The 25,664-nt window shown below is 38.8% G+C and overlaps 1 protein-coding gene across 6 annotated transcripts in view; it reads left to right on the top strand.

Moving 5' to 3' along the window:
* The window catches only part of CTXN3 (cortexin 3), a 52,360-nt gene extending 27,105 nt beyond the window's left edge, over positions 1 to 25,255 (top strand). For 3 of the 6 annotated variants that reach the window (XM_033181371.1, XM_033181370.1, XM_033181372.1), the window contains 2 exons: positions 19,963 to 20,069; positions 24,047 to 25,255. In XM_033181371.1, coding sequence (XP_033037262.1) covers positions 24,146 to 24,391 — 246 coding nt within the window. In that variant the 5' untranslated portion in view covers positions 19,963 to 20,069; positions 24,047 to 24,145 and the 3' untranslated portion in view covers positions 24,392 to 25,255. Of the gene's footprint in view, positions 1 to 11,027; positions 12,907 to 15,674; positions 16,028 to 19,962; positions 20,070 to 24,046 lie in introns of those variants that run through there. The other 3 variants (XM_033181367.1, XM_033181368.1, XM_033181369.1) reach the window with 2 other exon arrangements.
* The last annotated feature ends 409 nt before the right edge of the window (positions 25,256 to 25,664 follow it).

Here is a 25,664-nt window from a genome sequence, read left to right as displayed (position 1 = left end):
GGGCAGTGCCTCACTGCAGCATCTGTCTCTCGGGTTCCAGTGATTCTTCTGCCTCAGCCTCTCAACTAGCTGGGAGTACAGGTGCCCGCCATCACGCCTAGCTAATTTTTGTATTTTCAGTAGAGACAGGGTTTCACCATGTTGTCCAGGCTAGTCTCAAACTCCTGACCCCAAGTGGTCCATCCACCTCAGCCTCCCAAAGAGCTGGGATTAAAGGCGTGAGCCACTGAGCCCGGCTCTGGAGTACAGAATTTTGGATGGATATTTTCCATGATCTACTTCTCTGTAAAGTTTCTGAATGTCCTGTCTACTGGCTAATGTCTCAAAAAAGAGAAAAAAGAGGGAAGAAAGCACTTGCTTTTAAGAATGATGATCCTGATTCTTCACTTTTCCAGCTAACTCAGTACAGACTTGCCCAAATGTAAGGTATAGGGAGAGGTACCAGCAGGGAAAACGAGTCCTCGATTAGAATAGAAAAATCATCTCATTCCAAATGAATTCTGTAGTGCTCACAATCCAATGGTATCACATAGGTCCAAATATTTATGCAAGGCCTGCTACATGCCCTAACCCATTCTGGACTTCTGGGCGAGTGTAAGTCTTCTCATTGATATTATACTAGGGATCTAGGACATACGTAAAATGTTGCTCATTAAACAAAATTGTGCCTCTGTGAAGAATCTAAGCTTGGGCAATTCTGCTGACATACAGTTGAAAATAATTTAATGGTGACTTGTTTATTATTGCACAATGACAGCTGTTAACTCAGGAATTGAAATGAGGAACTTTCTGTTCATAACAAAAAATAATAGAGGATAAACAAGTGGTCTCTAGAATCAAGCTGCCTCCATCTGAATCTTCTGTTGATAATTTTTTACCTGTGTGATATTGGGAAAGTTACATAGTCAGTCTTTATCTAAGCTTCCTTAGCTGCAGAGTTATAAAAATTAGTATCTAATATATTTATAAGGACTAAATAAATCATAGCATCTAAAGCACCTTAAGGATGTTTGGCATATAAATGAAAATCCAATAAAAAATAACAACAATATACGTGCATGATCTAGAAGATAGCTCAATATTTGTGCAGTGTTCCAGTTCCAATTTGAGCATAGGGAATAGTTTTTAACATTATATTTGTGTTTAAATTTACTGGAGTTACGATGAAATGAAAAAACTATAATTTATCATGGGAAGATGTGTGCAATCCGCACAATCCAAAGAAAAAAGATAAAAGTAATATTTATCATTACATAATAGTCTATATGATAGCCTAGATTTCTGTGCACTAGAAACTGTTTCAAGCTCTTTTATATAAATTTAACGTACTTAATCGCTACAACTCTGGGGATAGGTAAGTTCTATTATTATCCTCATTTTACATATACAAGAGTACAGGTAAGATGAGAAGAACAATGCAATGATTCGAATTGCTTTATGTCTTACGTTGCTGCTAACTATGAACTCTCGGGCTACCATTAGAATCTCATTCTTTTATATGTCTGTAATCTAGTTGTTTAATTTTTTAAGCAAAATTTCTGCTATGAGTTATTTATATTAAGATTTTGCTGATTGTATATTTCAGGGAGGGTCATTTTGAGACACGGCCATGCTGATTGAGGAATAGACCTCAGTGGATGAGTGGTTTCTGGAGGTCATTAAGAGATATGTCAGCAAACTGGACAAGCCAGCACAAATGACAATTGCTAACAATAGAAGTACTTTTGAAATTACATTATAGTTGAATATGACCAAATCCAAAGTGGTAGAGACTCTTGAATATATAGGTACTTAATCAATCATTTAAGATGAAATCCTAGTAGCAAAAACTCACCTAGCAAAGCATCACAAGAAACTCCACTGGAAACACTGATGAAGGCTTCACAGTTTCTAATTACACCCTGAAATGACTCTTTATTTAGGTCCTCACAAAATATGCTTATGCTTGCAATGCATCAGATTTGTTTTCATTATATAAATAGCAGTCTTTGAAAGGAAAATAGCCAGTGCTATCACCAGCCACTATATTTGAATTGTACCAATTACTCAGATCATGGTGGATGTGAATTAGTTCTCTTTGTGTTTATGAAAACATGCTTGTAGAATTGAAGTTTTCTTTCACACTGTTTATCAGTAAGAAGAAAGCTCAAGCATTTTAGAGTAACGGTATAATTCCCTATGATTGGCCAACAGACAACACTGAGCTATTTTGATACTCAAATGATTGTAGAAAATATTTCTGGATATTTGATATTTTCAATTTAAATGGTAGGATTGTGTATACAAATTGATATTGTGCTTCATCCACGGCAGATGTGATTCTCTCTTCTACCTCCCACCCCGACCCCTACCCTCCAGCGGGTACTGAGCAAACATTAGAGCTGAGTAGAAGTTCCTGCAAAATGAAAATATGCCTCGCCCATTCACACCATGTTTCAGAGCCTTCACCCCTCAGGTTTCAACAACTGACTTCTAACTCTGCGGATGCTACCCCTATTTCCTTCTGTCTTTGACAGAAGTAGACTGTAAGGCAATACGGCAAGATATTTTACTAAAAAGTGTCCATGGGAACTCCAGAAATCAGTCGCATCTTCCAGATGAAAATTCCCTCCTGATATTCCTCTTGACACCCTGGTGGATCTATTCTTTGCTGACAAGGTGGGGTTCTTAAAAGGCTTGCACTTGCTCCCATTATCCTGAAGGACAGGCTGAGTATTTTGGAAAGCTCAGCCATGCTCGGGAAGAGAGTGATAGTATTTTCCTGTGGACATTTTATGGATGGAATCATACAATTTTTGGTCTATTTAGGGTGTTCTTATTTTAACAACTGGAGAAAGTGAGACCCATGAGCTGACTCGCTTAGGGTAACTTTGCCCCATGGCCAGTGTAAGAATGCAGATCTCTAGGATCCTTGCACCACTTTGCATCCCATAGGTCACAACCAAAGGGCCCAGGAGTCTTCAAGCAACTCTTAATCCTCTTTTCTCAGTAGGAGATTGCAGTGCCTTGAACGATTTACGTCCAAAATTGTATGAATTTTTTTTTTTTTTTTTTGCAAATTGCAGTGTGTTTGCATTCTAGTTGTAATTCAGCTCGAGACTCAAAAATATTCTTCCTGAAATAAAGGAACTCAATATCCTTAAAGTACCAAAGCATTGATTGCCTTATTTGTTGATGTCTCCTGCAGTGCAACATCACTGAGAGGGAGTGTGGAGCTGTCTTTTGGTTCCACACTAATTAGAGTACAGTTTTGAGATATGATTTTATAATGGAAAACATAAACATGGAAAATATTGACAAAAATTTCTTCTTTAAATCAAGTGGTAATGATTTTTAGACTTTTAAGTGAGACAGTTTATCCTAACCTCCAACCAGTCTCTGACCCAGTGCTATGCTGCATTTGGAGCCACCAGTAATGCAACGTTTTAACTCAAGAGAAAATTCAACTGTGTAAGGGGTGGGAGTGGATATCAAGGGCCTGAGGGGTCTCAACTGTTCACTTGTTGAGTTAGTGCTCTTGCCACACGGTGGCCAATTCGAGACTCATGTTAGCCTGAAAACTCTTTAAATCCATGCAAGAATGTGAACAGGCTAGTTTTTTTGGAGAACACTGACCTTAGGTGTGGGGTTTTGGGTTAGTTTATTTGTCTATTTTTTTTTTTTTGTGAGGAGTTTTCTCTGTCTGCTCTCAGGAAGGCACCAGGCTTGTGTTGTCCTCAGAGAAGAACGAAGAAGCAGAAACATTAAGCAATGTTTACACCTTGTGGGGTCCCCAGTAGTCTAACAGTCACACCTCATTAGAAATGTTGCTGCTTTTTAAAAGTCTTCGTTCCACATGCGTCCAACAAAGGGGTTAGGGGAGATCAGGGTGGCTAGAAGAAAGATTTCAGAGGCACTATCCAGTCAGAAGAAAGCAATGAAACAATAAAAGATGGCACACGAGAAACAGAAAAGACAAACAGAAACAGTCTCTGATTAGCAATCTATTCTTGAATATTGAAGTAGGTCAGAAGTATGAAAAAGAGCCACCTAAATACGTTTTCTCTAAGGATCTCAGACCCAAAGAATGGTTGCCTGATTATGGAGATCAAGCTCTCTCCCTACCACCCACCTTTCATGCTCACCCAGGCCACACTTACTCTTCATCTGCTGGAATGCTTCTGCAGACCAGAGAGACAATTCTCAGACTCCAAATCTGATGCAGTCTCTTTCAAGGTCCACATCCACCGTCTCCACTCGCTGAGAAAAGAATGTCATTGCTCTTCTAGAGGTCCCTATCAAACTTTGAGTTACGTTGAGACCTACCATGGTTCTTTCATTTTATATTTGTTTTCCATGATGCAGTCTCCGGAGGTCCAGAGGACATGCACCCCTCGTTCTTTCTTTTAGACACTGCAGAAGAGCGAGAAGTGGGCAAAAATGTTTTCAATGTGATCTTTGTGTTCCTGAGTAAATAATTTAACCTCCTCACATCTTGTCTATGTGGCTATAAAATTACCATGATAATATTTGTGTCCTGGGATGGTATGGTTCCTGTGAGGTACTGGCTGTAATAACTGATCCCTTAGGGATGGAGCCAGGACACGGGAGTACATCTGGAAGTGTCAGACTGTGCCCTTGCCCATTAGGAAAGATCTAGAGTTCTGGAGTGGCATGAGAAGAGCAACATGCTAAACAGACAACTGTATTGTGGTGAGCTAGAAAGGAGACAAAACGTAATCCGAAACAGGACCTAGTAGACCAGAGGCTAATGAAACCAGGTAAACTAAGGCACCACAAGGCAACATGAGGCTAGAAGCAAAGAGAAGACAAGGAGGCTGAAGCAGGAGGTTCAAGCAAGTACAGGTGGAAATGGAGCAAAGACTGGAAGATAGTGTTGGTGTAGGATGCAGCTCATGTATGCTGAGATGGGGGATAGTTATGCTAAAGAAAGGTTATCTTGGGGACATAATCTATGAAGAGTCATTCTGTAAATGGTAACACTCTAGTTAAATATAATTGTAGACTATGTCATTGCTTGACAGTATTCCATGTTCCTTCCTAGGGAAAGATTATACTTCTTAACCTTTTAAATCCAGATGTGGTCATGAGATTTGCTTTGTCCAGTGAAATTTGAGCCACTGGTAGAGTCCTTAAGAGCCAGCACATGCTTTACCATGCCATCTTTTCTCTCTACCTCCTTATCTGGTAGAATCCAGCCTCTCTGTCTGGGTCTTGGAATAAAGATGATGGTGACATAGGAGAGGAGTCCCTGAATGACCTTTCATGAACATGTAACAGGAAATAAACTTATGTGGCTAGGTGTGGTGGCTCAAACCTGTAATCCCAGCACTTTGGGAAGCCAAGGCAGGCAGATCACCTGAGGTTGGGAGTTTGAGACAAGACTGGCCAACATCGTAAAACCCTGTCTCTACCAAAAACACAAAAATTAGCTGAATGTGGTGGCACACACCTGTAATCCCAGCTACTGGGGAGCCTTAGGCACGAGAATTGCTTGAACCCTGCAGGTGGAGGTTGCAGTGAGCCAAGATTGCACTCCAGCCTGGGTGACAGAGCGAGACTCTGTCTCAAAAAATAAACTTTTGTTATTTTTTGCCACTGAAAAATATTTTTAAAAATCATAGCATTATCTAGCATATCTTGTCTGACACAAATGAAGACTGCTCATTGGAAACTACTAATTAATGATTAAGCCAGTTTAGACTTATTTTATTATGACAGGCAAAGTATAGCAATGGTGTTGCAAGAGAAAACAACTGGAAAAAAAATCCAATTGCTTTGATTGTTTACAGTGATTTGTAACAGAGAGTGAGGTCTGTGGATAGATGTGTTACCTCTCCTAAAATCACAATCAGTCAAGTGAAAAATAAATTAATAGAAAACTCAGCTTTCTTTGTGCTCATGTATCTTACAGCCTAACTGGGAGTCAAAAGAATTACACACACACACACACACACACACACACACACACATTTCACTGGATAAAAACCTGTAAAAGGTCAAATTCTTTTCTAAATTCATTTTTTATTGAGGTAAAATATATAAAACTTACTACTCTTACTATTTTTAGCTATATTGTTCAGTGGTAAAAATTCATTTATATTCTTTTTTCTTCCTTCTTCTCTCCCCTCTCTCCTTCTTGGCCTCTGGTAACCACCAATCTACTTTCTATCTTGATGAGATACATGTTTTTAGCTCCCACATATGAGTGAGAACATAAGATATATGTCTTTTTGTGCTTGATTTAGTTCACTTAGCATAATGGTTTCTAGTTCCATTCAAGTTGCTGCAAATGACAGGATTTCCATCTTTTTTTATGGTTGAATAATATCCCATAGTGTATACATACAGTATTTTCTTTATCAGTTCATCTGTTGATGGGCACTTAGGTTGACACCATATTTTGTCTATTTTGAATAGTACTGCAATAAACATCAGAATGCAAATATCTCTTTGATATATTGGTTTCCTTTCTTTTAAATATATATCCAGCAGGGGAATTGCTGAATTGTACAATAGTTCTATTTTTAGTTTGTTGAGGAACCTCCATATAGTTCTCCAACGTGGCTGTACTAATTTACAGTCCCATGAATAGTGTATGAGGGTTCCCCTTTCTCCACATCCTAGCCAGCATCTGTTATTGCCAGACTCAAACAAGACAAGGATGCCCACTTTTGCTGCTATTATTCAATGTAAGAATGAAAGTCCTAGCCAGAACAATTAAGCAGGAGAGAAATACACGGCATCCAAAGTGGAAAGGGAGAAGTAAAATTAGCATTGTTTACAGAAAACATGATCTTATACTTAGAAAAACCTAAAGACTCCACCAAAAGAACTGTTAGAATTGATAAACAAATCCAATAAAGTTGCAGGATACAAAATCAACACACAAAACTCAGTAGCATTTATACATGCCAATAGCATATCATGTGAAAAGGAAATCAAGAAAACAACCCCATTTACAATAGCTACAAAAATTGTAAAATACCTAGGAATCAACCTAACCAAAGAAGTAAAAGATCTATAATGGGAAAACTATAAACCTCTGAAGAAAGAAATAGAAGAGAGGACACCCGAAAAAAATGGCAAGATATTGCATTCTCATGGATTGGAAAAATTAATATTGTCAAAATGACAATACTACCTGAAACAATTTATAGATTAAATTCCATCCCTATCAAAATAACAATGACATTATTTGCAGAAATAGTAAAAATAATTCTAAAACTTATATGGAACCAGAAAAGACCCAAGTAACCAAAATAATCCTGAGTAAAAAGAACAAGGTATCACATTACCTGACTTAAAAATTTACTACAAAGCTATAGTAACTAAGAGAGCATGGTACTGGCATAAAAAGAGATGCATAGACCAATGAAACAGAATTGAGAACCTAGATATAAATTCATACATTTACAACCAACTCATCTTCTGCAAAGGTGCCAAGAACACACAATAGAGAAAGGATAGTCTTTTTAATATATGGTGCCGTTAAGACTGGATAATTGTATGCATAAGAATGAAACTCGACCTGTACCTCTCACCACACACAAAAATCAAATCAAAGTGGATTAAAGACATGAAAAAAAATTAAGGAAATTCTTAAGACATTTTTTTGCATAAGGTCCCAAAAGCACAGGCAATCAAAGGAAAAATAGACAATTGGGATTACACCAAGCTAAAAAGCTTCTGCACAGCAAAGGATACAATCAACGAAATGAAGAGACAACCCACAGAAAAAGAGAAAATATTTGCAAACTACCCATCAAACAAGGGATTAATAACCAGAATATTTAAGAAGCTCAAACAACTCATTTACAGAAAAAAACCAGTCTGATTTAAAAATAGGCAAAAATTTAAACAGATACTTCTTCCTTCTTTTCTTTTTTTTTTTTTTTTTTTGAGACGGAGTCTCGCTCTGTCTCCCAGGCTGAAGTGCAGTGGCGCGATTTCGGCTACTGCAAGCTCCGCCTCCCAGGTTCACGCCATTCTCCTGCCTCAGCCTCCCGAGTAGCTGGGACTTCAGGCGCCCGCCACCGCGCCCAGCTAATTTTTTGTATTTTTAGTAGAGACGGGGTTTCACCGTGGTCTCGATCTCCTGACCTTGTGATCAGCCCGCCTCGGCCTCCCAAAGTGCTGGGATTACAGGCGTGAGCCACCGCGCCCGGCTTAAACAGATATTTCTTAAAAGAAGATACACAAATCACTAATAGGTATATGAAAAAATGCTCCGCATCACATATCAGAGGGTCCAATTCTTGCCATTATAAGAGTTCAGTGTCTAAGAATACCAAAGGTACAAGGTTGATGAGTTTTGTTATTGTGATTGTGGTATTAATATTAATATTAATATTATTTTACTGTTGCTTTTCCAATGTTAGACATCAGAAAGACGTAAAAACAGAAGTTGACTGAAATTGCAAAAATACGTTCTACTCTTTGTTGTATTTACTTTCCTGAGCCACATAGTCTTTGAATGGACAGTACTTGAAGGGAAACATCTTGGAGAAATTTATTGTTTTGGGAGTGATAGGACTACAGAATAAGGAAGGTTAAAAAAGAGATGCAAGAAACTATACCAGACAGAGAGACAAGTTGTAGATTCCATCCCTGGAGGGAAACCAAAACAGAGCCCTAGAAGCCAGAGAGAGAGCTCATCTCAGGGCATAGAGGCCAATTCTCGAAGGCAGGGCCAGGGAAAAGGTGACTACTTAATGATGAATGGCCCAGTCTGCATCCTGCCTTGGCGTAGGAGAGTAGGCATGTACAGGCAACCATGGAGAGATTTTTCTTCATCCTTTTCCCATTTGCAAACAGCTTTCCTTAGATTACACGTTAGTAATCAATAGTTCACTGAATATTATATTGGCATTTGATCCAATCCCCTAACCATATTTATAATATGCAGCATGAATCTCAGAGCTATTGGCAATACCTAATGTTCATTTTTCTCATTGACCCAATATCCACTTTTGAATTAAGAAAAATGTGGAGAACAAAAGCAAGGACCCTTCCTAAAAGCAGTGCTGAAGGACATTCTCATGAGGATGAAAAAAAAAAAAAATGGAAGTAAGACTTGGCTAATACTTACTCTGTCTCAGGTTTTTTAAAAGTGTTATTCTTGAGCATTTCAAATGAAGATTGAAGATGCTTTTTTCACAAGCTCTTTGAAAATTGTTTCTGAATTGTATCCAGTTCGTATTAATTTAACATCCAGCATTTTCACCTTTGTGTTAGTAAAAAACACTGAACATATTGAAGCATGTGCTATTGCATTTGTCTATGTACAATTACTGCAAAAATAAATTAATAAGGGACACAGTTTTTTTTAGATTAAATATGGGTAGCGTTTCAGCCAAACAATCATTCTAAAAGGATTTTATTCTTCAAAATTTGAAAACAAGTACATCCAGCCTTTTATTAGATTATCAATGAAAAAATTGCATGACTTTTTACATAGATACATAATTACAGAATATCACATAATAAACATGATATTCTGCTACAGCTAATGACATATAATCTACTACATAGCTTTCTTCAAACATTTCTGAAATGTAATGGGGTATAAATATATACGCACGTAAATAAATGAAAAAATAAATAATTAAATAGAAGTTAGCTATATAACTGAATAAATAGCTAACACATATAAAAACAGATCATGTCTGCCTGCTATGGAAAAACAAGGGCAGTAGTTTAGATTTTATTGCACTGCATGTGATTACAATAAATTACATTTTAAGTGTACATAGTATGTTTGAGGAGAACTAAGAAAGATTAGCTTTACTTATATGCAAAGCAGACCATAACCCTAGAGGGAAGACTCTGAATGTTCTAGAAGCTCCCTCAAAGAATCATCCATTCATTTGGTGTTGGTACCTAAGATGCTATTATATGAGACTGTTGCCTTGGTTAAAGGTGAGGTTTTATTTTTTAACGGTTTGCCCACACTATATTGACAATTTTTGCAAAGCGAAATTGCACATAGTTAGTCAATATGTGCATGGTTAAACAATCACATTGCATAAAAGCGTTTATAATGAAAAGCAGCAAACCTGTGCACTGCCCTTATCTTGAAGGTCTAAACCCAGGGCGAAGGAATTTTAACAGTTGCTCTTTTTAATTCTCTTGTTTGTTGTTTTCTTAATAATAGATGTTGACATCATTCCTGCATTTTTATCAGCGCTGACATTCTCTATGATGTTCTTACTGTCATAATTGATAACTGAGCTCAATCTTACCACCACCTGTCCCAGCAGCTATATCAGGATTCCTGACCCACTGGCTGCCTCCACAGCCTTGGAATGTGATGCGTCGTTCATTTGTCCATGGGGCTTCCACCTCTCCCTAATTTAGCTTCATTTCTCCTTCCTGACCATAGTCTTTCCAGCTGGGCAGTCACTCTCCTTTTCAGCTGGAGCTGCCTCGGCATGTTTTCTAAGCTCTATCTCCATTCAACATTCCTCCATTCGCTTTCCCTCTCCCAGAAATAGACCAAGCTTCTCTCTGCCTCTTGTTCTATTCTGTTGTCTTCCTCCTATAGGCTTTATTCCAGTCATTCTTTACTACCACTTTAATGGAAGGAAACAAGGAAAGGGAGAAAGGAAGGGAAGAAGAGATGTATGTATTTTGAATGGGAATTCCAGGCAGAGGTTCTTAATGCAGGGCATATACATTTTTCTAACGGCGGGTTCATGGATGTAATCAGTTTTTCACAGAAGTCTGTGATATTCGAAAGGCTCTCTCCCCACACAGTTAAACTGCTTATTATGGCCAAATAATCAAAAGGGGGAAACAATCATTTAACTTTATAATTTTTCAAAGTGTGGACTTCATATGCCCTACATCATTAATCATGTAGGTTTCTTATTCCAAATACAGGTTCTTGGCCTTACTGAGTTAAATTACCCAGGCCTACCTGCCCTCCCCTCCCCATCTCCTGGCTAAATATGCATGTTTAACAAGCTCATAAGATAATTTAATATTATGTAGAACAGAAATACAGGTGATTTATAATATTTACATACTTATTATACATAAATATGAAATATATATTATAGGCAAAATTATAGATGATAGGCCTCCTATCAAAGTTTGGAAGAGATAGATAAAACCTTAATATCTGCTTACTTTAATCATATATTACATAACTGAAACTCTTGATGGTTCCCACTGAAATTTTGAAATATCTATAAGGTTAAATATTTTTGCAAGCAGCATTTAAGTACATCATCTATAAGATGTAGCATCGAGGGGGCTGAAATTTGCATTCAATGCCCATCCATCACAACTTCTGTTTATTACCACTTCCTCAAACTCCTGTCCACCATTCTACAAGTATACATATCAGAAATGGAAATTGAGTTTTCATGATCTTTTTTAAACAAGCATTTTTTAACTGCTTCCTATGATTTTTTTCTCCTTTGGGTGTTTTCAAAATTGATTTATCAGTGGAAAGATTTTCAGTTCCAGAATTTTGTTAGGTATTAAGGTCGGGCTAACAGGTCAGTTATTCCCACGTACCTTCTATTTCATTTTCTCGATTATCTTAATGTTCCAAGCTGCTCAGTCTTCAAATTGTCCATGCAATAGTTTCCTTTCTAAAATGTAGCTGTTGAACAGAGAAAGAACAGTTCCAAAATGACAGCATAAAAATATAGAGGAATGATTTGTATAAAACTCTAATTGGCACTTTGTATGACATTTTAAAGGCATTAAATATTTCAGACCCATTAAGAAAATTGTTATTATTGTACAAGTCACTTTAAAAGAATAAATTTACCCACCAGGCTGTTAAAGCCAAAGTATTTCCTTTGAACAGTGAATAATCCGTAGTGACGTCCTTATACTTTTATACTGTAATTAGAATTAATAACTTAAATGTTGCAAATATTGCTTCTAAATAGAACTACTGCTGTATATTTTGTGAAGTTGCTCCTTCTTAGGGTTGGAGATCAGCTTTTTTGGCAGCATGATTCATTTCCTGGCTATATGCTTTATTGTTCTGGCTTACCCAGGAAAGGATGAACAAAATTTTGTAGGGCAATCTATAATCCTCACAAGTATTAAATTCTGTCAGTGTTTTTTTCTTGCGCATACATTTCCACTCCGTTGTGGCATTCTCATCTTCATTTTGAGGCTTCTCTATTCTAGATGTATCAGCTACTAATTGAGCATTTAGCGTTACACAGATATGATGTATACAGAAATGCATTCAAGAAAAGATCAAACCAGGAGCCTGCCTATCTGCAGTTGGACTTTAAACTGCTTGCTTTTAATAACTCTTAAATATAGATCCCAATGTATAGGCTTGGTGTGAATATCATTAAACCTTTCCCACTGTTCCCTTAAGCTTTGAATGTTCACTGATCTGTGAAGATAGCAAACGGATAAATAAACTTAGACCTGGCAAATCAGAGAGATTTTAGAAATAGAGCTAATCTTGACTTTTTTTTTAATGCAAAGATTTATGTTGCCTGGTATATTTATTTTTTTAAAAGAAGAAGACAGAAATTAAAATAACACACATAAACTGACTAGCACTATTTTTTAATGAATTAACAAGTGGTGGGGTTATTAATGTGTATCCTAGCCTGTTTGTCTTTCCACCTTCATTTCCCATTTGCTGGTAGTTGCATGAATTTTATTTGGCCTGAACCCCAGAGTACAAAAGAGAGGCAATGAAGAGAGAAGGCACCAAGGGAGAGGGACCCTAAGGGCTGAGAAAATTGTTCCCGCCACTCACTTTAATCCATGTCTTGTTTTTCTGAACCTTCCTTTTGGTGAGTGTTCAGCTATGTTCAGTGTTGCCAAAAAGCAAGGAAGATGAACCCTAAAAGGACTCTTTGGCTTGAGGCAACCAGAAGCCACTGGTGACCTTGTGAAATCAGGTCCTGTAGAAAGGTAAGGATACAGTTCAGATGTCTGCTGGGTGAGTCGTGAAGGGGGAAGCTGGGAAGGTTAGGAACTGGAATTTAGTGGAAGTGGGCCAGTCTGTTAAGAAGCTCAGCAACCATCGCTAGAAGTGGAGCTCCTCAGGGCCCTGTTTACCAAGGAACCTCCTAGAGTTGTTCAGTGCACAACCTGAACAAACAGAAGCCAGGACCTAGTATTCGTATTGTTTATTCTTTGCAGCACCTAACACAGAACGTATCTGACATTGAGAGCTAATGAATGGTCCCTGGATAAGTGAAAGAAAGAACATACACAAAGGAGGGAAGAAAAGAGTTTTACAAAGAGTCTATTGATAAGAACCATGTTTATATTTTGAAGGTTATATAGCGTTTTTGTTCAATTTTATTTTGAGAATTAGGCAGTTAGAAAGAAACAGTAATAATAATAATACAACCTTGTACTAGCATGAAGACTGATGGTTTATAGAGTCTTTTTTTCATATTCATTATCTATTTCTTCATGGAAAAGTGCATCATAGGACAATTAGGAAATAATTGTAAATTCAAGAACATTGAAGGTGAGGCTTGAAATAAAAATGTAGAAGTTCTTAAAGTAGATTTCTAACTAATGTTAACTCATGATGTTGTGTAACTAAAGAGAAAGATTAAATTACACCCAGGAGTGGCCCTGGATCAGAATGGGTAAGCAGAAGTACAGCATATATAGCCATTTATACATCATAAAATCATCCTGTTTCACCACAATTCCGTGTGTATCTGAGCTGTGTACAGCTCGGTGTAGTATTCTAGGCTTCCTATTTAAAGTTGCATCAGAGAGCAGAAATTTTAAGAATTCCGAGAAGAGATATATAGATTATTAAAGACGAAAGAAATAGGATCTACTATAAAATGTTCAAATGGAACTTTGGTAAAACCTTATTCATTGGTTTAGAATTCATGATGATTTGCATAATATAGCTGCATAAGGGGAAGGGCTGATTTTAATCATTTCAATTGTAATTATCTTTAAGAAGAGAGATTTAAATTTGGCTCCAAGCATAACACCAGATCTTCATCAAATACTCTTTGGTTTATCTAGTTCGGCCTCCCTGAAGGGAAAGGGCATTCTAACAAAATTTTGGAGTGGTTAGTGCCTGACTTTTTGCAGCAAGGACAGAATGAAAAGAAATGCACCAACCCATTCAGACTAAGTAAGCAGTGGAGGAGTTCGTTTAAATAGCGGTTGTCAGAGGAAGTTATGGAATCTACTTCCCTGGAGAGTTTTTAAAATAGGCAAGGCACTCATCTTTCTGGGATGATTTCAGCCTGCAGAGTAGCTAAAGGACAGCCACAGGCCCTCTCAGGTTCCCTTCTACCTCTACAAGTCTGTAGGCTAAAACAATATCCGAGAAGGCCTCTTTGGCAGGGCAAGCTACAGTCACCCAGGCTCATGTCTATCTATGATATTTTCTCACCGCATGGAATGATAAGTATAGGAAGGAGGGTGGGGTCGGAAAGATTCCTCAACCACACTCTGTTGGCGTTGCCAAGACAGGCATTCCCTCTGCCAGCATTGACTGAATGCAAGAGGGATGCCAGTGAGTACAGGATGATCATGCTCGGTTGGATTTCATGTGTCCCATTGTCTTACGGTGTGTGGTATCTGTGTGTCTGAAAATAGGATAAGTAAAATGAACTGGAAAGAAAATTCAGTTAAAAATTAGGAAAACAAATGGGGAAAGAACCTGCATATTCTCTTGAGTTTAGACTGTAACATCAAGCATTCGATCCTAACATTTAGCATTTGATTTGAAAGGTTCCTTTTGGGTCCGAGGCCTATCCTATCCAGGATTGTGGTCTGTTGTGAGCAGATGGGGTTTCCCTCTTAGAAAATGAGCTTGGTTCCAGTTTCCTAGAGCCTTTGGGTAATGGCCGGTTGCTCACAAGAGCTGAGGAGACAGCGTAGCTGACAGGCACAGTCAGAGGCAGCTTTAAATATCACGCACCCTATCATTTGGTGGGTGGGAGTATTGTCGCTCACTGTGCTTCCACTTCAACAAAGAAAGTGGTGAGTTGCCAGAAAACAAGGATGCTCCGTCTTAAGCATTATGCTGAATTCTTTTTAGAGAAGTGGTTTTTTAATGAAGAATTTTAGCCAAAAATATTTTCCAAATTTATTTAGAAAATTTATTTATCCAAGGAAAGTAATTTAAGCATTGTAGCAGGTAACTAGAATCTGTAGAATGAGAACAACTTTCTCTAACAAAAATCAATCTTCTTTATTCATCAAGTGGTCTCAGGTGCCCTGTGTGGGGTGGGGGCTTTGCCAATGCCACAGTTATGCAGGCTGCTCAGAGAGACACTGGACCTGGCAACCTACTGCCCAGCTAATTTATAACCAGGTGACAGGTGGTGAAACTATGATTTTGTTCTTTTTAAATGGTTCTTTCCTTCCCATAAGTGCTGCTTTTTGGAAAGGTCACTTTCGTTTTCTTTAGGAAAATGAGCCTTTTCTTTCTCTCCCAAATGCTAAGTTGATGCCCTTCCCCAGAAGTCTTCCTATTAATTGAGTTGGCCTGAAGGTCATCAACTATAATCAATATGAAGGGTTGCTGCGAGGTGCTAATTGACACTCCCAAAGAGGAATAGTGTCAACAATCAATAAAGAGGACAGAGCACTGGTAGATTTATGGCTTTGATTTTGAAAAGGTATGGGAATGCCCAGTGATGTTTTCCTCCCCCCCGGTACTCCTTTTGAATGTTAATGCTTTCTTGAAGATGATTTCAGACACACTGCTAGGATACTGCCTCTACTCACTGAAGCAGAATCCTCTGAAGAGTTGCTGAGGCAGAACTGAAATCATGGCTCACCTCAAAGAAGCAGCAGTATTGGCCGTTAACGATGCCTCATACAGAAAGACGGTGCTCCTTTAACTCGGGGTTTTAATGGGAAGTTTCTAAGCCTGAAACAACAGCTTTAGACCTGGGGTGTGCCATCAACTGCCTTGCAGCTACCACTGTCTACTGCTTTCACACAGCGTGGTCGGGAAGAATGGAAACTAAAGAGGCTCGTAACTACCTGTAACTGTTCCACCAGGACATGGATCAAGTGTTTGTTCAGCCAGAGCCAGGTACTTGACCCAACCTGTATCTTTGACGGGCTAATTAAATGCTTTTCTCTAACTTTACAATTGATGCATGAGCAATCATCGCATACATGCCTTTCGGATCATAGTTCTGAATTTAGATCTAGGTGTTAGATAAGTCTAATTAAACAGTTGCTGGATAAAGTTGAGAAGAGAGGGGGTAAAATGTAATGATGCCTTTATTTTTAAAGCATGGTTAAGTTTATAATGTTATTGATACTGGATGAAGAAGTAGTAAAACAGGTATTTTTTTCTTTCCTAAGCTGCAGTAATTTATTTCTGAAAGCTGTTTGCCCATTATCATATTTTTTTTTCAGTCACCTAAAACGTCCAACCTTCCAAAATGTAACAAGGATGTTCTGATTTGTTTACAAAGGATCACAACTCAACCACTCTTATTGATAGCGTTGACTGTCCTTGGCTGATAAGCTGTGTGCAGCACTAGCCTTTTGAGGTATCAGCAAGTAGCTGTTTTCACTATGAAACACACAAAGAAAGACAAAGAAAACCAGGTGGAGCAATAGGGCTTATTATTTGAAGCTAAAAGTTCCAGTTTGCTAAGGGTGCCTTCTGATACCACTGGTTCCTGACTGAGCACTCTCATGGTATTTTCTGACGTTCTCAGCTAGGCAGCAGCCTTGCCCTGCAGTCCCTTAAAAATTCCTCAAGCAGATATTAGGAGGAAGATGAAGATGGAGAAGAAGTAAAGCTGAGATTGGGGCTGAGGCTGAAGAGAAAGGTCTCCTGTTGACCCAGAGCTTACAAGCAGCAGCGAGTTGAGAATAACAGGGTCCACTCCCAGCCCAAGCAGACGTGTCTGCAGGCTGACTTTGCAGGAACAAGCAGAGAACAGACTTCCCAGTGCAGCAGTGGGGGCTGGCAACAGTTCTGAAACTGCCTGTTGACATTTGTAGCTGAAGACATCCTCATGTTTATAAAATCATTGTTCGTAGGCTTTTCCCTAGTAGACTTGAGTCTATGTTTTGAGAGTATAAAATAATATTTACCCTTAGTTCTCCTGTGAATTTTGAAGCATCAGGGCTATTGAATTGGAACAGGAAGACTGTTCTTGGAAAAAAAAAAAACCATATAGACATTGCCGTGTGTTTATATGAGCCAAAAACAAGGGGAGTGGGAGGATTTAAAATCTATGAAACACCTGGAAAGAGCCAGGAAATCTTTACCTGAAGTTCTTTGCTGGTAAACAAGAGGGCCATGAATTATTTGAATGTATATGAAATATTTTGTATCTTTGTGTGTATATCCTGAATTTACTGTTCACTAGAATAACACACAGAATTTCTAAAAGATTTGTAGGGGAATAATATTTGCTTATGTGGTGATTCCATTGCTTAGATAATGAGGTGGCTTATGCAGATGGCTCACAATTGTGGTGGGGATGGATAATAGGATCATTTGAGAGATTTACACATCTAGGGTGGGTGAGTGGGTTGGAGAATGAAATGTACTTTGAGAGACTACAGTTATACAAACAGGAATGCAGCCCAGGCTTCCTTTAGTGCTAAAAGTAGAGAGGGATTCTATTTAGGCTCAGTATCAGGATGTGTATTATTTGAATCATTCAGAGCCATGTTAACATTTCCACAGTTAACTTCAGAACTATTGCAGAATAATGCAGCATTTTGAGTAAGTTTGTCTCTGCCAGTCACTGCAAATTCAGTCCTGCCTAGCTAGGCAATTCCATTCCTGTTAAAGTCTACAGATTGGTCTCGCTAGTCTGCCAGATAAATATAAATAAGGTTCATAGTATATCTTTGCAGGATAAAGTGTCCTGTCCGTCACATGTGAATGGAAACTGGACAAGCCCATGAGTGTCCTTGCTCAATGGATGGGCTGTTTTGACACCTACTTTTGAAACCACGTCAAGTCACGTAACTAGGTTTCTGACCCAGAAGTTTTAAAAATTAGGTACCTCAATTACGTGGTTTAGGAGTACTTAAAATACAGACAGCATTGCTTCATTGTGCCCTACAGGCCATTAACACCTGAGGGACCACACCTTCAGTTCATTCCAACATGCCAGTGAAAAACTTGGGATCTAACATCCTTTGGCGGTGGGGTGGTGGGGGTGGGGGGCGCTACCTTTTTGGTAACTGATTTTTATAATTCTTGGCTGTTTATTTATAATTTTCATACCTTAGTGTGCTTGATCACATAATAGAAATGAAAAATATGTATCATTTTGCACAAAAATGGTGTAAAGAGAAAACCCTCATTCATCCCCACCTATTTATCAAACCCCCACTACGTGCCAGGCAGGACTACACAGGTGCAGTAACTATTCATTTGATCATTGCACCCTGCTGCAAAAGGGGGGGCTCTTGAGTTGCTGACATGTAGAATCAAGTCCCTGTGTGTGGCTCCACAGAACAAGGTGTCCAATGCACTTAAGTAATTCTGTTTCTGTCACTAAAAAAGAAAGAAAGAAAGAAAAGAGACATGTCATTGCTTTAAGATAATTTTCTTAAGAGAAAGTATTTTTTCCTTACTGTGAAATTGTATAATGAGATGCAAATGAAATAAAATGTCCAAGGGATCCAAGTCTGAGAAGGGTACATGTTGACATTAATCGTTTTCGTGTAAGACATTTGGATTCAGGATATTTTAAATGGCTGCCCTTCCCCACCACAAAGTAGATTAGGTAAGAAAAAATGGACTTCTTAAATAAAAGGGTAACTGTCTATCTCTGGCTGACTTTTATATTTCAGATCCACCCATCAACACGGAGGTCGAGGAAAATGTAAAGAGCCAAATAACTATGGCTCTTCAAATTACAAGATCTGTGGTTTTAATGTGTCATTGTGACTTGAACTAGCTGTGATTCTTTAAAACAAGACTTACTTCAAATGTGATGGTCCAGCACCTCAGTCCAGCTGGATGACTTGTGCTTTTGTTTTTCCTCTCTGCATCAGTTAGCTAGCGCCTTGGATTTTGAATTCAGTTCCCTGGACTCTAAGGGGTTGAAGATTTGATTTCACCTATATTTTAAAAGGCAATGATCCCAGAACAGCAAATAATTCCTCAAGGAGCTTATTGTATAAGGTGGAGATAAACACCGTCGAGACTTGCACTGTAATCAGTGCTGCCACAGAGTACTGGTGATGTCTCTGGAAATGGAGTAGAAAACACACTGCCTTAGTGAAGGCAGACAAAGAAGGCCCCACTGAGAAGTGGGTATTTGGTGTGAACCCTAAGGGAGGGAGAGATGGAAAGAAGAAGAGGAAAGATGCTGCCTCATTATGCTTGCCTCCTCTGTCTCCACAGATGGAAAGAAGGAGAGGAAGCAAGTATTATGAGGTAGGAAACCTGGAGGCATTCAGGGCACAGCAGGTATTGGATCAAGTTGAAAAATAGACAAAATGAGGACATTCTCCACAGGTGTCCAACACTCAGTTACATGGAAGTTTATTCTGATCAACACATTGGCCATTTTACTGAGAACTAAATGTGATTTGGTGTTGGCTCCTTCTTAAACTTATAAAAATAAAACTCCAATCTTAAAAATTCCATTGTCAGCGTAGGTCCTAATTTGTGGTCCAGAAAACATCTGGGCATCAGGCCCACAAGGGGATTAATGGGCTGTGGACACTGGGGTGCAAAGGTTTTCTGAAGGAAGAAGTGGTGAGATCTGGGCTTAGAAAGATGAATCAAGATGCAGTGTGTAGGAAGTATGGGCAAGGGAAGAGGAAAGCCACTTTGAAAATTACTCAAACTAAAGTGAGCAGCTGAGAGTGCGAATGACCGTGGCTGCAATGACTGTGCCCACTGGACTTCATAAGTAATTATGGTTGTCTTCTGTTTTTGTCAATATCACAAGGGAGCTTGACTCGAGCAAAGGAATGTATTATATGACTTTTGAAAAGGGTATCTTTTAATTATGGTTTTCTTTAATTTTTCAGTATTAAAATTAGACTTTATTTCCTGAGCACCCACAAATGGACCTGACAAAGGGAAGACACAGATGTACTGTGTGATGGGGAACGTCTGTCAGGATTAAAATACGGCCGTGAGTAACTGTGGTCCTTCTTTATACTTAAAATAGCTGCCATGTGTTATTATGAAGATTTCTGAAGGTAGTGTCAAAATCCTTTGAAATAATAGACTTATGCAGATTTCCCTGGTCATCTAAAAGACAGATGTCATTATTCAGTTAAAAGCAACCTTGCACATTTTCTAAGAATCATTTTTACCAAAAAGGGACATTTTACTGCAAGACAGTCATTTAAAAAATGTACATGTCTTGAGATATTTTTGTATTGTGGCAGCAAAATGATTACAATTATTTCTTTTTATCCACCTTATAATAGCTGATGCGTCCTTCAACTTATACATGGTGTTGGAGCTTTCTATATGGGTAAATTATTGATTAGCTAATTGCAGGTTTAAAATCAAGCAGACTCTTCCAGGGGTTTCAATCAGTCCTGGGAGAAATTGTGAAATAGTCAGCACTGGTTTCTGGATCTCTTTATCCCTTTAGCAACCATCTCCTGATTGTCTCTACCCACCATCCCTCATCCCTCCCCCAAGGCTCTCCAGTGGGCCCCCTGCTCACACCACCATGCCTGTCTTCCTGTCCTGTCCAGGAATCCCTCATTCCCAACAAAGTCTTCCTTCAATCGCCTTTCTACTTACCACATTTCTCCCTCCTTCAGGCGGGAATAGTCCTCACAAATTCCTGCTAGCACATTAATGTGCCACTTTCCTAGGTAAAATATTGCAATTTAATAGGAGACGTTGACACTTTGACCAAAAGCAGTTATTTTTATAGGAACTTAGGCACCACAGTGTGCTGGGGGATGAGAGGTTTACAACTCTCAATGTGCTACAGAGTTTAAAAAATTCTTTGACCTCTATTTGCTCATAATTTGGTATATTAGGAAAGGTTTGGTGATGAAGACATTGGAGAATACACATAGTTATAGTTTAGGAGGCTTCTCAATGCAAAGAGGGCTAACCCTTCCTTTGTACCTTTCCTTTTAATCAGTAGAGGATGGTAAAACTTCAAAATAAAACTGATTTTAAAAATCATTCTAATACTTGGCATCCTCATGCGGAATCTGAGTCCCAGAGTCATTCCCAGGGTGGTTGAAGAGGCAGATCTGGCAGATAATCTGAATCAGGATGAATAAGTTATTTGCTGGAGTTTCTGGAATGGTTGCCTATCACTGCAGCCCCCAAATGAATGGTTTGCTCGCTCTAAATCCTGAGTTGTGGGTGAAGCCTAGAAAGTATGAGAGTTGATCCAGGAGAGAAGGATCTGGCATTTGCCCTGTATGGAAGAGAAGGCTGGGGAAGACTGCTCCTGGGCTCACAATGTTGCTCATCAAGTGGAGACCCCCGGTGGGAAGGGAGGGACTGAGCAAAGTATCCCCGTACTAGTCAGCCTGCTTGTGCTGAGGAGGTCATTCTCAAGGACTCAAAAGGTTCTCTATCTAGTTGTTACCTGATTTTTTGGATTTCACAGATCCAGAAATCCTTATGTCAATTTATACCGTTAGTGGTCTTTTTTCTTCTTATATTTCCTTTTTGGATTATGTGGTGTTTTCCTAAAGAACTTTCTGAAAATGGCGGGGCGTAGTGGCTCATGCCTGTAATCCCAGCACTTTGAGAGGCTGAGGCAGGCAGATTACCTGAGGTTGGGAGTTCAAGACCAGCGTGACCAGCATGGAAAAATCCCAGCCTACTAAAAATACAAAATTAGCCGAGCATGGTGGCACATGCCTGTAATCCCAGCTACTCAGGAGGCTGAGGCAGGAGAATCACTTGAACCTGGGAGGCGGAGGTTGCGGTGAGCCGAGATCGCACCATTGCACTCCAGCTTGGGCAACAAGAGCAAAACTCCATCTCAAAAAAAAAAAGAACTTCCTGTCTCAGCTCTGTTGAGAACGGACAAAGAACAGGACTCTGACCTCATTTGGGCTGGAGGGAAAAAGGACATGGAATGAGATTTTGATAATCCAGCAAGAGAGCAGGGATCACAGTGAGAGGATCCTCAGTAGGATATGAAAAAGCAGAAGGAGCACATCAGGGATGGCCTCAGCATCTGCTCCTCTGTCATCAGTGGGCTTTTCTTTGGCCCAGTCCTTGGAGAATTTTATGTTTCATATGATTAAGTATAGTTTGAATCTTTTTGGTGGACACAGTGGGCCCTGTCTGATATGCTGAGGAGACCTGCATTGGAGCCTCTGGCCTCCCTTTCTGCCCCTCCTTTCCTGGCCCACAAGGAATTAATACCCAAGGCTGGGAGGGTGCTTAGAAACGAGCAAACCAAAACAAAAGCCAGTGCATTAGCATACTGTAAATTCCTAAAGAGCTTATTTATGAAAAATGCAGTCAAATTTTTATCCCAATCTTACTTCAAAACAAACGTGAATTATAAATGAGTTTTGCAACTGTTCTAGCCTTTAAAAAAATTCAAAGTGATAGAGCTGCAAAAATGATGCATTACCCAACTGGTAACTCCTTCCTCCCAGATCCTGGCTGAGATCCCCCTTATAAACTGTTTTTTAAACTGTGATTTTATAAACTTTGAAGTGTCAATATAATGCAGACTGTTATACTATGATTACTAATGCTGTACTTGAAGGCAATGATTATAAGTTAACTGAAGAAACATTGTATTGATACTTTAGGTCACGTATTCTATTTTTATTTGGTTGTTTATTTTCATTGAACAAAATTTATTTTGTGTTCGTGTTAATTTCCGTAACTAGTTACTGTGCTGTGTAATTTTTATTATAAATGAATTCAAAATAAATGTTATTTAATTTTCTCTACAGTAGTGTCTAATGAATATACTTTTGTTTACAATGTGATTTAAGTAGATTTACTTCAGTATCTGAAGCTTTTAATGACCTCTGTGTATACTTGTCATGTATATACTTGTATATTTCTATGGTAATATTTACTTGTATATTTATACAGTAATATCTATATATCTAAGTTTTTCCACCAGTAAAATTAAAATAGTGTTAGCTTGTCCTTTTCCTTCTCTTCCTTTGTACCAAATAGTCTTAAATGGTAGGAAACCACTGTAAGGAAAACTATCCTTTTGAAAATATGCATCGATCAATTCCTTTCTCTTGGCTTAATTCTCTAGGTGATTCCAAGGGTCAAGTATTGAACCTGGTCTTTGTTTTCCGAGGAAAAAAGAAGAAGCAACAGTAACTTGATGGTTTGGGAGTCTGAGATACCTCCGTTCTCCCTCGGCTCAGGCAGTAGAAAGGAAAGGAGAAGCAGCATAGCTCCCTTAGTTGTAACTTAGGTGAAGCAACACTTAGCTTTGTTTGTTTTTCTTTTTTTGTATACTTTTCAAAGGGTTTTCACAGCTCTTCATCCTAATTACAGCACCATGAAAGATGCAGGCATTTCTACTTGCGTTTTTACAGCTTAGTGACCTCTCCAAGGTCCCACACTTATTTTGCAGTAGAGTGGAGCCCAGAGCCCAGAACCTGACGCTCCTGGAGAAGGTTTCTATTTTAAGCACCTTTTCTAACCTCAGTTTCCTTGCACTGGGGCTACAGTGATCCCTGCTTTCATGAAGCTCGCAGCAAAGTGGCTAACGTATGTCAGTTTAGCCACGGTGCTGGCTGAGGCTCGCTCAATGGTGCTATCATAAGAATAACGTGAGAGTAATATTAGTGGAGCAGAGCTGAAGGAGATTTGGCAGGGGAGGCTGGGTTCGGATGTCAAGTTGACAGCACACCCTGAGGTCAATATTACTGTGCACATTTCTTATCTTCTATATTATAGTTGTATTCCCCGCCTATCCCGCCTGGCCCCAGGTGGCTCTTCTGAGAACAATCTGGTAATTTCATGCAAGAGTAAAATATCTTTCCCCGTAATTATACAGAATTGAGTATTTCTGGTGAAAAAGAAAGCTGATTTACAGATTTCTTTTTCTCTCTAAAAAATAGGACTGTGAACCTAAAAAATAAGGCTGCTATTTTATAGGTATTCCCTTCCCTTCCTTTTTCCCTGCAGATAACTCAGCCTCTCCAGAGCGCAGCCACCATGACCACTGCAGATTGATGATGGAAGAAAAGGAAAGCAGGATATCCTGTGCTCTGGCTTCCCTGGACCATGGATGGAGGACAGCCCATCCCTTCATCCCTAGTGCCCCTTGGGAACATATCAGCAGATTCTAGCATGTCCCTGGAGCAGAAAACGACATTTGTTTTTGTGATTTTGTTGTTTATCTTCTTGGGCATTCTCATTGTCCGGTGCTTCCGGATTCTTTTGGATCCATATCGAAGCATGCCAACCTCTACCTGGGCTGATGGACTTGAAGGCCTGGAGAAAGGACAGTTCGACCATGCCCTTGCTTAGAAGGGATGGCGTGGGATCTCCTCCTGAGGAGATGAAGTGCTCTGTGTCTTGGCGAGGATTCCCTTTATGTAGTGTTCTCAACAAATCAAATTTAAACAATATTTGGTCCCAGGACCATAATCCATTATTCCATAAATATGCAGTTGGATTAAAGGCATTTGAGGATGTTGGAAATGGACATTTATATAACTAACCCAACATAAGAAGGTTTAAATTTTTATGTTTGCTCAATGAATGAATACTCTTAAACTTGTGTGATTGTGAAACCAAGAGTGTCAATACTGACATAGATTTGCCATCAAACAAACACCACCTGATCTGACTAAAGTATAAAAGACTAGAAAGGATCTCATATGAATCTGGTGACAAGATCAGGAAGAGATTTCCTTGCTCTAATTGTGTTTATATTTGTTTTATTTCATGCGCATCTATCTGGGTCCTGAGCAGAATGAGGAAGATTGCGCTGAATGGACCCAAAGTAGTTCCTTGTTTTCTCCTAAAGCAGGGAGCATTGGGAAGCAATGGCAAAAAGCTTAAGAGATGGTTCTGTCCTTGGTAAATGTGAGTGAGAATTGCGTTTTGTTTTTCAAGTAAAGTTTAATTCAAAGGCTACAGAGTTTTAAAAACTATTTACCAAGCCAACTACATTATATGTATTCATATTAATAACATGTGTAGAGGTAGCTATACATTACTTGAATTTACTCTTTACACAAATGATTTAAATAATAGGCTGCAAGTGCAGCTTCAAATTTTTTTTTTTAATGAAAAGTTAATTGTTTAGAGGAGAAGACTTTTATAGTCTTCAGAGGAATGTGTATTTATGATTGTATATAGTCACCAAATAAAACTTTTCAAGAAACAGAAATGCTTCCTCTCTTATTTCACCAGAACTAATGCACTGAGGGTGCTACCTGGTACTGAGTGCCGAGGCTTAACATTTTTCCAAGAGAGGAGAAAAGCGCTAACAGCATGAAAGGTCATCTAATTCATCCCTCTCCCATTTCAAGAAGAGCGCCTATAAATTTTCCTGCACAGATAAAACTGATAGTTTTTAAGACCACCAAAAAGGGAGATGTGAATACCTCTTATTTCAACTTTTATTGGAAGGAAAAGCTTGTATCTAAACCAATCCTGCAGATAACTCAGCCTAAACCAACCCTGTTAGGCTGTATTTATAATCTCTGTCTTCCAATTTTCTCCTCAGCTAGTCATTACCTTTTTTAATTAATAAAAGGCACACTTCTTTAACCTATTAATTGTAAGATTTTCT

Source organism: Trachypithecus francoisi, unplaced genomic scaffold (assembly GCF_009764315.1).
Source record: "Trachypithecus francoisi isolate TF-2019V2 unplaced genomic scaffold, Tfra_2.0 Lachesis_group2, whole genome shotgun sequence".
In the NCBI taxonomy this organism is placed as follows: domain Eukaryota; kingdom Metazoa; phylum Chordata; class Mammalia; order Primates; family Cercopithecidae; genus Trachypithecus; species Trachypithecus francoisi.
This window is presented reverse-complemented; position numbering and strand designations above follow the sequence as displayed.